This window comes from Ixodes scapularis, unplaced genomic scaffold (assembly GCF_016920785.2).
Source record: "Ixodes scapularis isolate PalLabHiFi unplaced genomic scaffold, ASM1692078v2 PGA_scaffold9__187_contigs__length_104089568, whole genome shotgun sequence".
Lineage (NCBI taxonomy): Eukaryota > Metazoa > Arthropoda > Arachnida > Ixodida > Ixodidae > Ixodes > Ixodes scapularis.
In genome coordinates this window covers 36,145,757-36,158,530 of record NW_024609884.1, presented here as the reverse complement: position 1 = coordinate 36,158,530, position 12,774 = coordinate 36,145,757, and the positions used below count along the sequence as shown (strand labels likewise).

General features: G+C 41.5%; 1 protein-coding gene across 3 annotated transcripts in view; it reads left to right on the top strand.

The window, feature by feature from the left end:
- The first annotated feature begins 17 nt into the window (after window positions 1–17).
- The window catches only part of LOC8034968 (protein CASC3), a 60,393-nt gene continuing 47,636 nt past the window's right edge, over window positions 18–12,774 (top strand). For all 3 annotated transcript variants that reach the window (XM_042287287.1, XM_042287288.1, XM_042287289.1), the window contains exons 1-4: window positions 18–185; window positions 3,332–4,471; window positions 5,808–6,047; window positions 11,951–12,117. In XM_042287287.1, the coding sequence (XP_042143221.1) occupies window positions 66–185; window positions 3,332–4,471; window positions 5,808–6,047; window positions 11,951–12,117 (1,667 nt within the window). In that variant the 5' untranslated portion in view covers window positions 18–65. The remainder of the gene's footprint in view (window positions 186–3,331; window positions 4,472–5,807; window positions 6,048–11,950; window positions 12,118–12,774) is intronic.

Below are 12,774 nucleotides of genomic sequence, written 5' to 3'. Positions count from 1 at the left end.
GCGGCCACTGGAGAGGCAACTGGCCGAAATGACATTCCGTAACGTACGTAACTTGGATATACGGCATGGCGGATTGTACGGTATTAGGGAATTCGGCCCTTGAGGTCTCGGGCTCTACAGATAATGCTTCTGGCGGTTCAGAATCATTTCACGCTCACAGAACGGATGACCATAGTCTGCTTAAGGTATGTCAAGTGTAGTTTGCCTTGTCTTTAGAAACTAGTGTACTGTCAGCAGGATGTGTGGCTGCGTCACAAAGCTACAAGGCTTTCATATTAAAAATAGCGCAAAAGAGACCGGACAAAAAGACGGAAGAAGCACACAGGACGAGCGCTTGTCCTGTGTGCTTCTTCGTCTTTTTGTCCCGTCTCTTTTGCTCTATTTTTAATATAAATGTCCATTACCAACTTGCCCAGCAGACCAAGCTTTTACTACAAGGCTTACGCAGCTAGCGTTCCGAACGCCAAAACATCGCGTTAACATCGCGTTTTGAAGCGTCTTTTATAATCGGTCAGATCTCCGAAAAGTTGTTCGTTGATAGTAAGTTGTTATCTGGCGTTCTTAAGCGCTATGTCAGTAGGGCGGCACCCGATGCAGGCATGTCCGTTTTATGAATTTAGCTGAACATGTAGAAGTGCAAGGGCATGGCATGGTGTGTAATGCTGTCTTCTTGAAACCTGTCACGTCCTTACCTTGCCAATCACGTATTCTGAAAAAAATAACTTGGGTCATTTTAACACCAGGCACCCTCGGTTTCGAAGATCGTGACTTGTACCGGAAGCCATTCAACGTCTGCCAGAAAGCGTGCATATCTTTCTTTACTGATCGTTTGACGCTCGAAAATACGTATTGTTCGTGAACTTTTTTCTTCTTCTTTACATATCTTTTGTCGCTAGAAGGTACGTACTGTTCGTGAACATCTTTTTTTTTTTTAACTAAAACAAAGGTTTCATTTTAGGGATTTCGTGCATATCGTGAAACTACCATAAAGAGAAAAGAATAATTTGTGTTGAAGCCGCTGCTCGCATGTGTGGTAACATACCGAGTTTACAACAGAGAATCCCTTTCATTACAAACCGTAGACGAGGAACGGTAGAAAAAACGGACACAAGACGAGGTCTGAAATTCAGCTTTTTGGTGTCAACATTCTGCTTTATATTGCAAAACACGAGTAATTACTAATGAGTGAGTATATTGAGAAAATAAGGTGCAAATAGGAAATGCGGAACAAGAGGTTAGCCTCCCAGTGTGGGGTCATATTTCTCATTCCGCTCGGGGAGAGGGAAATCAAGTGTGGTTGAGAGGAGGAAGGGGAGGGCTAGTGCCTGGCACTACGGGGTGGGGTGTATCTCAAAACGTCCCATTCGCATTTGAACTTTGCACGTTTTTTCCCATTCCCATTTGGACCTCGTTTGAACCTTCTCATAAAATCGGAACAAGTTATTTCGCAACTGGGCCCATTCTCATTTTGTCCGTTATCTAAAGGCATCCCATTTGCATTTGGGCCTTGGACATTTCGTCCCGTTCTCATCTGGTCAGTCTCATTTGAACCTTATCATCAGATCAGAGTCCATGTTTTTGCAACTGGGCCCATTCTCATTTTTCCCGTTCGCACTACAACCGGATGGCACTAGTTTGGCATTCTTCCGGCGTTATGCCTTCGCATATTTGTTCGTGAGTTTTGGCCCCCAATATGCCATCGGATATATGAGGGTCCTTTGTTTTCAGGTAAAACCTGATATTTCCCTATATTTGCACCCCAAATATGTTTTCTTTTTCTTTTTCTTTTCTTACACACAATTATTAACAGAGTTCGGAACAAAAATTTTACCATTTTCACGTTTTTCGGCATTGTAGGAATGTGGAGCTTATTAAAAAAAACTTGTTGAAAGTGTGCGCGAGGGAAGGAAATAAAGGAGTATCCGAGTAACATTTCTGGAGGGAAAAAAAACTTACCTTTGTGAAGGCAATTTCAATGAGAAAGCACTATGCCAGACTACTGAATGGCTCGCTGATGTTGCTGTGCGTTGCAAATGGAATTTTTTGATGTTGAGAAAACAATCTCACGGTTAAAATATGTCTGAAGACTAGACAGGTCTACTATCAAAACTGAGGGAATACCACGTTTTGACCTGATTATCTGCACAATAATGACTGGTTTGTGTAAATAAAACATTCCATGTCCTAAAACCGATCAGTACTTTTTATTGGCCGAAGGCAACGATCGAGGGCTGGAGGCGGAACTTCTGCATTATCTACCTGTCACAACTATGGACCTTTCTAATAATCGCCTTCTGCGCACTGCCATCTTTGTCTACTGGGCTGTGGAAGGTGTTCTGCACGTGCGCAGTAGCTCTTTTTCACGAAATGGGAAATGCCCAGCGATTCATCATTTTTCGCCTGGGTGATAAGCACTAGAAAGAACTATGGGCGAGGATAGATTTGTGCTCCATGCCAACATTTTTTTTTTTTTTTGGCAATTTCCACGAGCAAGTATTAACACAGAATGTGTTTTATCAGTCGATTTTCATGGAGGTCTGTATTGTTCTAGTGCAGGGATCTCGAAACTTTTAGCTCAGTGGCTGGATTTGGGATCTGTTGCAGTCTTGAGGGCCAGATAATAAATAATAAAATAAATAAAAATTAGAAGAAAAAAAAGGGGAAGTAAATATAGAGAGGGGTCTGAGTGCAAAAATTAAGTTAGTTAAAAAAAATCTTAAGTGGTTTAATAAGCACTTAATTTTTTTTAAATTCAATATTTAGTTAATTGTGACATACAAAAATTGTGAACCAGAAATATGTCAAACATGAATAAAAGTACAGAGGAAGTTTATTCACACAGGGCGGAAGACTACTGAGGATGGTAGAACTGGTGGTGGCACTATGCAGTCTGCCGAGAAACTGAGGGAATACAGTAATAATAGGATACAATACAAAAGGAGGAGACGAGAGCACGAGGGGACGTCTGAATGCCTAGCTCTGGTTCGAATGATTAGTGAGTAGACCTAAAGCTAGTTGGCTTTGTCTCTACTGCACTTGTCGAATGCGTTCGAATCTGAGAGCCAAACGCCGTACGCCAGTGTTTCGCCGAACACCAGTGTTTCGCGTTTTGACACGTTTGCTGCATGCGGTGGAGACGAAGGCAGCTAGGCTTTAAGTCTACCCACTAGTCATTCCAATCGGAGCTCAGCATTCTGTTGTCCCCGTGCGCTGTCATCTCCTGCCATCTCTGTTTCTCAGAACCGCTTCAGTTTTTCTTCAAAGAATTGTTCTTTGGAGTCGTAAATAAAAATTTTTGTAAATAATAAAAACCCTACTTTCTCTTCTGCAGGTTTCAGAAGATATCTCAAGTACACAGCTTGAAGATTCAAGGACAGTAGGAACTGCTGGCGATCCAGTAGTTGAGAAAGTAGGAGAGACAAGGGCACTTGCCACAGATAATATTCAGGAGATTTCCACAATGCCACAGACAAATAATATGTCAGAGTCTTTAAGTGGTAAAGCAGAAGATGAGCAAAGACTGTCAAAAAGTCCACCTCCAGAAGAACCAGTGAGTGAAGTTTCAGCCTCTGATGTGCCGACTGAGCCATTGCTTGCAGAGTCTAGATTTGAAGGATCATCACCCGTGACTGACGCTGCGACAGTCAACGTGCAAAAATTTGATGTTTTGACTAATGAAGAATTGACGATAACCTTGGACAAACCGTCCCCATTAACTCAAAGGCTAGTAGTAGAAGAACAGCAAGAAGAAGCTCCTGTAGGAAGGGCCTCTGCTGTTGAGGATCTGCAAGTTGAGTTAGCATCCACGGTTACAAGTCTTGGAACAGGAACGACGACTGCGAAAGTTACAGAAGAGTTTCTCGCTGCTCTATCTAACGAAGAAACCCTGGTGGTTAAAAAGCCTCCAGTCAGCATTTCTGAAAGCAGCGACATTATTGCAGAAGGATCTTCGGGGACCGTTTTTGAAACGGAAGTCTCGGGTGCCAAGGACTCCAGGGGAATAACTGCTTCCGAAGCAAATAATGAAGCCGAGAAAGAGCTCCCAAGTACTCTTCCTGATATAGCCATCTCAGCTTCAGGAGAACATCTTGCAACTGTTTCTGCAGCAGACAGTTCAGTAGTTGGGGAGACTTCTATATCTGAAAACTTGGATGTAGGAGAAATGTCAGTAACTAACGTCTCCGCTGTTGAAGAGCCACAAGTAACTGTTTTTGATGTGGACACATCAGTGGTTGAAGAGACGTTATCATCTTCTAAAGATGACGTTATAGCTTCAGAAGAGCCCCAAGCAGTTGAAAACCTTCAAGAGACTTTCTCGGACGCGGAAATTTTGCTTCTGAAAGAGGCATCATCAACTGTTTCTGAAGCTGACCTTTTAGCTGCAGAAGAACCTGATGCAGACATTTCTACGAGAGAAAGTGCCCGATGCAGGTCTATGGACTCGCCTAAAGATGACACTGGGGATTGTGTGGTAAGTAGCAGGCTTCTGAATGTTCCATGCATTTTTGCAAACCCCCCTGCCTGTCGCACAATGAAGTTATTTTGAATTACAAGGTTCTTGCATTTTATTTTTGTCACATTTAAGATGTTTTTATGAATATGTCTAGATTTAAAAGAGGCAGTGGCGGGTGGATTTGCTAGCAATATTTGTTATTGCTCAAAGCAAGGTTAACTTGGAGAAGAGATTGAGGAGTGATAATTATTGCACATAAACAGTACATGGCAGTGGGTAAGGGCAGGTAGGTGACTAAAACTGGCAAAGATGAGAGGCTTTTGTTCCTGGAAATCCTTGGGAACAGGGAGAGAGAGAGAGAGTGAAGTTTGAGAAAGGTAAAGAGATTATGGAACCAAGTAAAATCAAAACTTCATTGTCTTTGAATTGCTTTTAACACATAACATGATGTTGGCTAGGTTCTAGAACTTCCCAGCCATTGTGAAGCGTTGTGGCAAACTTCATCCACAGGGTTAATTTGCACGGTTTTTGAAAACCCTTGAATTTGAAAACTGCATTTCCCGGACCTTGTAAGCCCTCGAATATCTAGTGGTGCTTGAAAATCCTTGAATTTCCCAATAATAGCCCTTTTTCTTTCAATAATAAAATTTTTTACAATACTAAAATATAATTTTTTGTACGTGTACGTTAACATAAATTGCAACAAGGAAGTTTTCTATATGGCACATTAAGACACGTTTAGCGCTGTTAAGCGCCTGACCACAATGTTAGCACTTTCGGTGGTTTTGGATCCGGTCTCGCCCGTCCACCATCTTGCGGCTTGTTTTCTCACATACTGTTTACTAGCTACTCCTGGTTTGTTGGTTCCACGTCTGTTTTACGCTACACATGGTGAACGTAGTTTGAGTTGTGCGCGTCGCCCGAGAAGTGCAACTTTCAGCGGTCGTGGCTGGGTCACGACGACTACAGACACCAAGGAAGCAGAGGCAACAAATGACATCACCTACATTTGGCCGTTTTCCTTAGACTGTTTGATTTGACATTGTCAAGTTGAGCAGCCTAAGGAAAACTGCAAGCGCAAAGTTGCGAGAACTTCTGAACATCAACCAGGAAATCAAGGAAAAACTGCACTAGCTCTTCTGAACCCTTTACTAGCACCTCTTTGGCAAATGTGCATTTTCCTAGGTATCTTGCTGTAAAGAATTTTTGTGGTGTATTTAAAAAAGTTATATTATAAATCTATGAGATAGGATATTTTAAGGGGTACTTGAAAATATCTTTACAGGCCGTTAAAAGTCCTTGAAAACTCTTGAATTTGTTTTTCTCTTTGAATTCTGTACGAATCTTGATTCAGGACCAGGAGGATGCATTAGTCCTGGCCGCAGACCAGGAGGAAACCGAAGACTTTGAAGCAGGCTTTGGGGCCAAGGCAGACATCTTGGACAACTCTGACCAGGACTCCGTGAATGGAAAAGAAGAACTGAAAGCGGGGGAGGAGTTGGGCCATGAAGAGGAAAGTGACGAGGCATTTGACGAAGAAGGGGAGGATGACAAGGGAAGCCTCAAAGGAGAAAGGCAGCAGGGCGATGGGCAGGTAAGAGAGGCTGCAGTTTCGTTGCATGGAAATGCACGCTTGGGGACGGGCATAGGCACTGTAGAGGTCCATGGGGCAGGCCGACTCTTATTTTGCTTTTTTGCTTCTATTGGGAGCAAGTGTTGGGCTTTGGTAGCCATTGTTGTACCCTATTTCCAGTTAGGCTCAGATTAGTAGTGTGTCTGTTCTCGAGACACCACAATAATGAATGCCTCTTTTTATTCTACTCTCTGTGTCTCCTGGCTTGGGAAATGCAGCCCATTAGTTCAGAGATTTCAAGTGTGTTCAACATTAGCAGCTGGTTAATGTTTAATGTGAGTGGAGTAAAACATTAACCTCTGTGATAATGTAATGACCAAAGCGGTCCTTAGGGTAAATAAATAAGATTTTTTGTGTCCTGTACTGTCCGCAGAGGAAAATTCTGGTGTAAACCAAAACATTCTCCTTAGTTGAGCGTAGTTGTAAACCAGAGACTGAAGGATATAAACAAGGGATGAAAACAGAATGACACAAACAAAGTCTCCACTTCATCTGTGTCTTTCTGTATTTTCGTCCCTTGTCCGTATCCCCAGTCTCAGGTTTACAACTATGCTCAATTTATGCCAGCTAGCCTGCACCCTCACCATTGCTTCTCCTTAGTTGGTTCACATCTGGTGCCTAGCTTGTGCATAAAATACAGTTGAACCTCGATTTAACAAAACCCGAATTTACGAATTTTCCGATTTAACAAACAAATACGGATTCCCTGCGCAGCCTATGTGCAAGCTATCCTTTCCTCGATTTTACAAAGTTCCCGATTTAACGAAATAATTAGCGGGTCCTGGTGACTTTGTTAGATTGAGGTTCAACTGTATTATCATACACAGCACGGCTTACCAAATGCCTGCTTTGTTAGCTTCCAAAAAAAAAAGTTATTATACATATACATTATCATTAACATACTCTGCTGTTCAGAAAATCTGTCACGTCTCGTCGTAATGAGTGATCTATACTCATTTTCAACTCGAGAAAAAAACAAGTTTTGTGCATTGTTCATACGCCGCACAAAGTAGTTCTTACAAGATTTGGTGGTCGAAGGAAGGAGCGCAACGCATTTGACATTTGAAACATGTCCGTCTTGATAAAATAAAATATATTTACTCTAAAAAGTGCCTAAATATATCTTAAATCCCCAGGTAAAAGTAGAAATTAGTAATGCTCCGTGAAGAGCCACACTTTTTTTACTACGGTTCTTGAGGTGAAATGGAGTATAGAAAAGACTAATCCTTGTGTGGACTGCACCATGTAAAATTTTTACTTTTAAACATAAATTGTCTGAAAAATATGGTAGTAAATTGCTGACATTGGTGTCAATTGTGGCATCTTAGTCTGGACAATGACGTGGCCAGCGTGATTCATGAGGAAATTATAGCATAAGATGACAAGGGCCATTATGAAATGGACGTTTGTACAAAAATTTTAAAGTGATAGCTTTTTTTTTTTTTTTTGAGAAAAACAAAACGAAAAGCATTAACAAAACATTGCCAATGGGTTCAAACTTTGAAATTCATGCAAAATGAAACCAGGGTCATAGAGCACTGCAGAGGTGTGCAACCCAGGGTGAAGTTCACGCCTGGTCTGGAGAGGAGCACAGTGCAGAGAGATGAAAAAGTGAGGAGAGGGAGCAGAGCAAAAGAAAGAGGGTGGCCACGGCTGACCAGCCCATTGTGTTGCTTCAGGAAGTAGTACACTCTTTCCTTACCGCAGAAGAAAAGAATGTTATGGGGTGCTCTCGGTAAAAAAATTGTTTTGCCGCAAATTTCACAACTTGGTGTACCAAAGCATACTTAAATAAAGCTAAAGGAATTCTCTTTTCAAAACCGTAAATATCAAACAAGATATTTATTATATAGCACAATTTGAAAAAAATAATATATGTCAAATTTTATGTAACCAACTAGGGATGTTGCAAACCTGCTGAGGTTTGAGTTCGAAAGGGTTAGAAAATTTTGAATTTCGTTAGGATTCTAATTTGAATAGAATATTTTAAAGTTCCTGAAAGTTTGGGTTTGAGAATTTTGGAATTTCTTTGCAGATAAAGTTGGAAAAATGTGAACATTCCTAATTTCTTTGAGAATAGAGCTAGAAAAATGAGAATATTTCAAATTTGTTAGAGGAAATTTTAAGTTTGAATCTCGCAAGGCGGAGATCGAATTATGAAAATCGGATTCATTTCAGAAGCCTCTAACATATGACATATTTGACTAAAAATGTAGCACATTTATTTTATGTAGTGAAGACTCCTCCGTACTGTGTCCTGAGGCATAGCCAGGGGGAATTGTGGGGGGGGGTCATACGTGCGGGTGCAGTGCTGGGCTGGGCTTGTTGGGTTTCTATCAGCTCAAGCTTTATTAACTTTTATATTGTCAGGATAGGCTCGCAGGGCAGAGTGGATGAAAAAAAAGAAAAGAAAAAGATGCACCTTGGACGATCACGATTTTAAAACACGACTTTACTGATAGTATAAATCTCGCCACACACCTTCTCTACCATTGCAAAAGTCTATGCAATCTTAGCAGAGATATAGAAACGTAGAAATGCGATTTCGTGATCGCATAGACGTTGCGATCGTTCAGGAATGCTAACACTAATAACTTTTCTCGGGTGATAAAAACACGTTGAAATTCACATCCTTCACATGCGCCTTTAAATGCAATATGCACCAGTGATACCTTGAACTTGAGCACACGCATCTAATGCGAAAATAAAAAATCCGGACGGTGTTCAAGGAGACAAATTGCTAAGAAAGCACCACTGTTGTCGAAGTAAACAAAGACGACGGCATGAGCGTTTCTGCTGTTTTGAGGGTGTCGCCACAGCATCGCCGCACGAGTAGATGGATCTTCCCTTCTAGGATGTGCTGGGTTATCATTGCAATACACAACGAAAATTCAGTCAAGGATAGCGCTCTACGCGGAACAATGAGCTTCCACTACGCCGACCACGTAAACGATCGCCACCAACACCACGTTTTTCAGCAGAGAGTACAAACCACAAAAGAGTACAGACGCGGTCTTGTTTTTCTCTTGCTTCGTTTACCACACGATAGATGGATAGATCATAGTTCTGAGCATTATAAAATTCGGCAATTTCCGTCACATCGCTAATTATTCAACAAAGTGTGGATCAGAATATTCTTGAACAAAACTTTGAGTAAACATCCGCGGGCTATTTATTGTTGATAATCGCGGTGCTGGTGAGGTAGGCTCTTATCCAATAAGCGACGTGGATTTGGCTGACATGCATTGGCACCTTGAATGCATCGCAGTGAAAAGCCAGCGAGCTTTCAAAGGAAAGAAGGTATAAAAGAGTCCACTTTTCTTTTAAAAGTTCTATCGCGAAAAAATATTTTTGGCTCTCTATTTTTGTGTTTTGGTTTTCTTTCCACACCTTTGACGACGTGCGGTGGATGAAATTCTATTTCGAAATCATATCATGGTGCCTTTAAGGCACCCTACGGAGTTTTATATTGAAGGGGTTCTGTGCGAAAGCTGAAGGAAAATATCTCGAGTATGGGACTCAAGTTCGAGGCGTAGAGGCTACCCCTAAGCGAGTTTCTGGTGACACAACCTAAGATCGGCTAAGTGAAGTTTCAGTGCAATTTGCACCTCACTCCGCAGTGTAAACCTTCGAGGGTAAAGTTGGTTCAAACTTTCATTAACTTCGGTTAGAAAGTTGCAGGTTCGAAAATTTTAAAGTTGTTGAACTTTTTATAATGATAAGTTTGTAAGTTACAAAAGTGTCCAATTTTTTATCTAAAAAAATTTGAAAGTTAGAAAATAATCTAATTTCTTAGCATAAAAACCTCGAAAGTTGGAAGATTAATGAATTTTAATGTAAAAAGTTTGAACATTTGAAATGCTTCAAACCTTACATACCCCTTGGTTCGCTCTTTGAACCTCAGGTTTGAAAAAAAGTTAGCGGCATCTCGATAATCAACACATAAGTTTTAATTTTAATTCAATGTGCCTTGCAAAGTAATAAAGGGGCACTGACACATCAAAATCATATTTTTTTTTTTATTATCCGAAACAATTGAAAATGATTATGGGACATTACCCTCAAAATTCGAAACTCGGGAATTCAGTATTTGTGAATTAAAAAAAGAAGTTCCAAATGTCGAATTTGAGGTTCCCGCGCGATCCGCGCCAGTGCAGTGACAGCAAATTTTGTGGTCTCCTGCGATTTGACTTTTTCGGACCTCCGCTCCACGCTACGAAGCAAAGCGCCGTTGCCACCGTGACCCAAAGCGAGGAGGAGGTGAGGAGCGGCGGACCGACCGGGGAAAAAATCGGTTTCTTCCCCGACTCACTGATCATCCTCTACTCGAGCGCCGCCAAGTTTTCCAAGGGAGGATACAAATCCAGGAAGCAACATCACACCGGACTCTGATTTTTGGTATTTAAAATTGAGGGGCCGTAGCACGTTCGCAATTGCATTAAAAAACATTTTACGATTGCCGTTATTAAATGTTATAGAAATGTCGCCTACAAAGCTTCTAAATTTCATGATTTTTGACATCGCCAATCAAAAGAAGCAACGAGGTGAGCAGGGGGGGAGAAAAGTTCCAAAAATTAAAAAGGTGCGAGCACGCGCAGAAACATATTTTTTCTGGCTGCGTTTTTTTTTTTTTTTGCGTGTCTATGACTACAACTTGCATCGTTTTAGACAATAAAAAGAAATGCAACCTTTGGGGTGTCAGTGCCTCTTTAAGAGTACAAAAATCAAAAATATGCATTTTTTTTACCTTACTCTTCTAGAAACAAGTCATGTGTTCGGAACATGCCCAGCATGTCCACAAAAGCTCACGGAGGCAATAAATGCGCTCGGCGCGCAAAACAAAACATTTGACAGGCACCTGAGGAAAATCCCTGCTGGTTCGACCCATTGCCACAGTCGAAACTAAAATCTAATAAATGGACGTCATCTTCTGACTGCTGCCGCTTTCATCCACGAAATTGATTGCATATGCACCAGAACTGCAAGTCAGAACATGTTTTTGAGGCGATCCTGGAACGTTAAGGTCGCATGAAGAATCTCCCTCTCATGGAAAAGCAGAAGCTTTAATTCAACATAGAGTTCCTCCGTATCATCCTGAATATTGCCGCATGTCTAAAAACTGTGCTGATTGCATTGAAATAGGGGTTTGAAATCCATCAGTCAAATTTATTTGTTTGAATAAGCATGGTAAGGAAAGAATTAAGCACAGCAATACAGATATCCTTTGGTGGATCAACAGGACTGCCGTTCGTGAACGTAATAGCTGCAGAAGCATATAAACGGAGAATGTATCGGCAAGTTTCTACAGTAATTTAAATTTGAACGCTCCTCAAAACTGATATTCTTCCAGGTGCACTGTAAAGCCATTAGTTCTGTGGTCCAAGTGTGGTTGGGTGAAAAGCTTTATAGGCCCTCTAGATTTGAGACAAGCAGCTTTCAAAGTAGCTTCAGTTTGCTTGAGTTCCATTGATATTAAATCACTATACTTAGACGAAACTGATTTGAGAGTTCGGGTGTTTTCGGATTTCATTTCATCTTTAGCTGTTGGAACAGAGGGACTGCATGTTCACTGCACGTCGTGAGACTTCTGTCACACGGCACTTCTGGTCATGCATTGCAGTACCGAAAGGGCATGCTTCAGGAACAAGTGGTCTATTGGTATACTCTGAAGGGGAGAGTAGTTTCACGGTGCAGCCAGTACTGAACGTCTCTCACTTTGATGATTTGAATTGGTGTTCAGGACTCATTGCAGAGGGTGCAGAGCAACGCTTTCAATTCATGTGATATTGGGGGTTTTGTAACAGTTATGAGCCTTGAACCATATTTCGAGAAAAAAAAAGGTCATGCTTGTCTGTTTTTATTAGGAGAGCGTGGACCTTGCTGACCAAGACAAGGTTCTGGATTTTGACGAAGATAAGCGCAATCCACAGTACATCCCCAAGAAAGGTTCATTTTACCAGCATGACGACCGCATGATGGGAGATGAGGAAGTGCCCTCCTCTCAGGAGCAGGAGAAGGATGAAGAGGACAAGTGAGTTTCTCTACTAACAGGGAGTTGGGGGCCCAAAACGTGGTGTGAATTGGAGAAGTCCATTTGAGAGAGACATACAGCCTCCAGCACCTTCTAGACGGCATGTGAAGATATCAGCTAACTTGAAACACGAAAGAATAAAACATATAGGGACGGACACACACAGACAGGACAGTTCTTTAAATTAGCAACCAACGTTTATGATGCCTCCTCATTGGGTCAGCGTTCCTCTAACCCAACCCTCAAAAGTTGGAGAAGCGCTGACCCATTAAGGAGGCATCATAAACGTCGGTTGCCTATTGAAAGAATTGTGCTGTCTTTGTGTGTCCGTCCCTATGTGTTTTATTCTTTCGCGTTTCAAGTCATCTCTGCCAACCTACTCTGTGTTCTTGTTCGCGTATCAGCTATGCAGTGGGAGAACCCTTTTTGCTTTATGCAGTTTGTAGCGGTGTCTTAGGCCCATTGCTATTCCTTATTTAAATGGTTTACCTCAGAATCTCTCATCCTCTGTTTTGCAGACTGTGTTATCTATCGTTAAGTTACTAACAAATCCGATTCTTTTCTTCAGACTGATGAATGGTGTAATGTATGGTGCATGACCCTGAAAGGGATACTACAACGAAATTTCGGCACTTATTTTTTGGTCTATATGTGTTC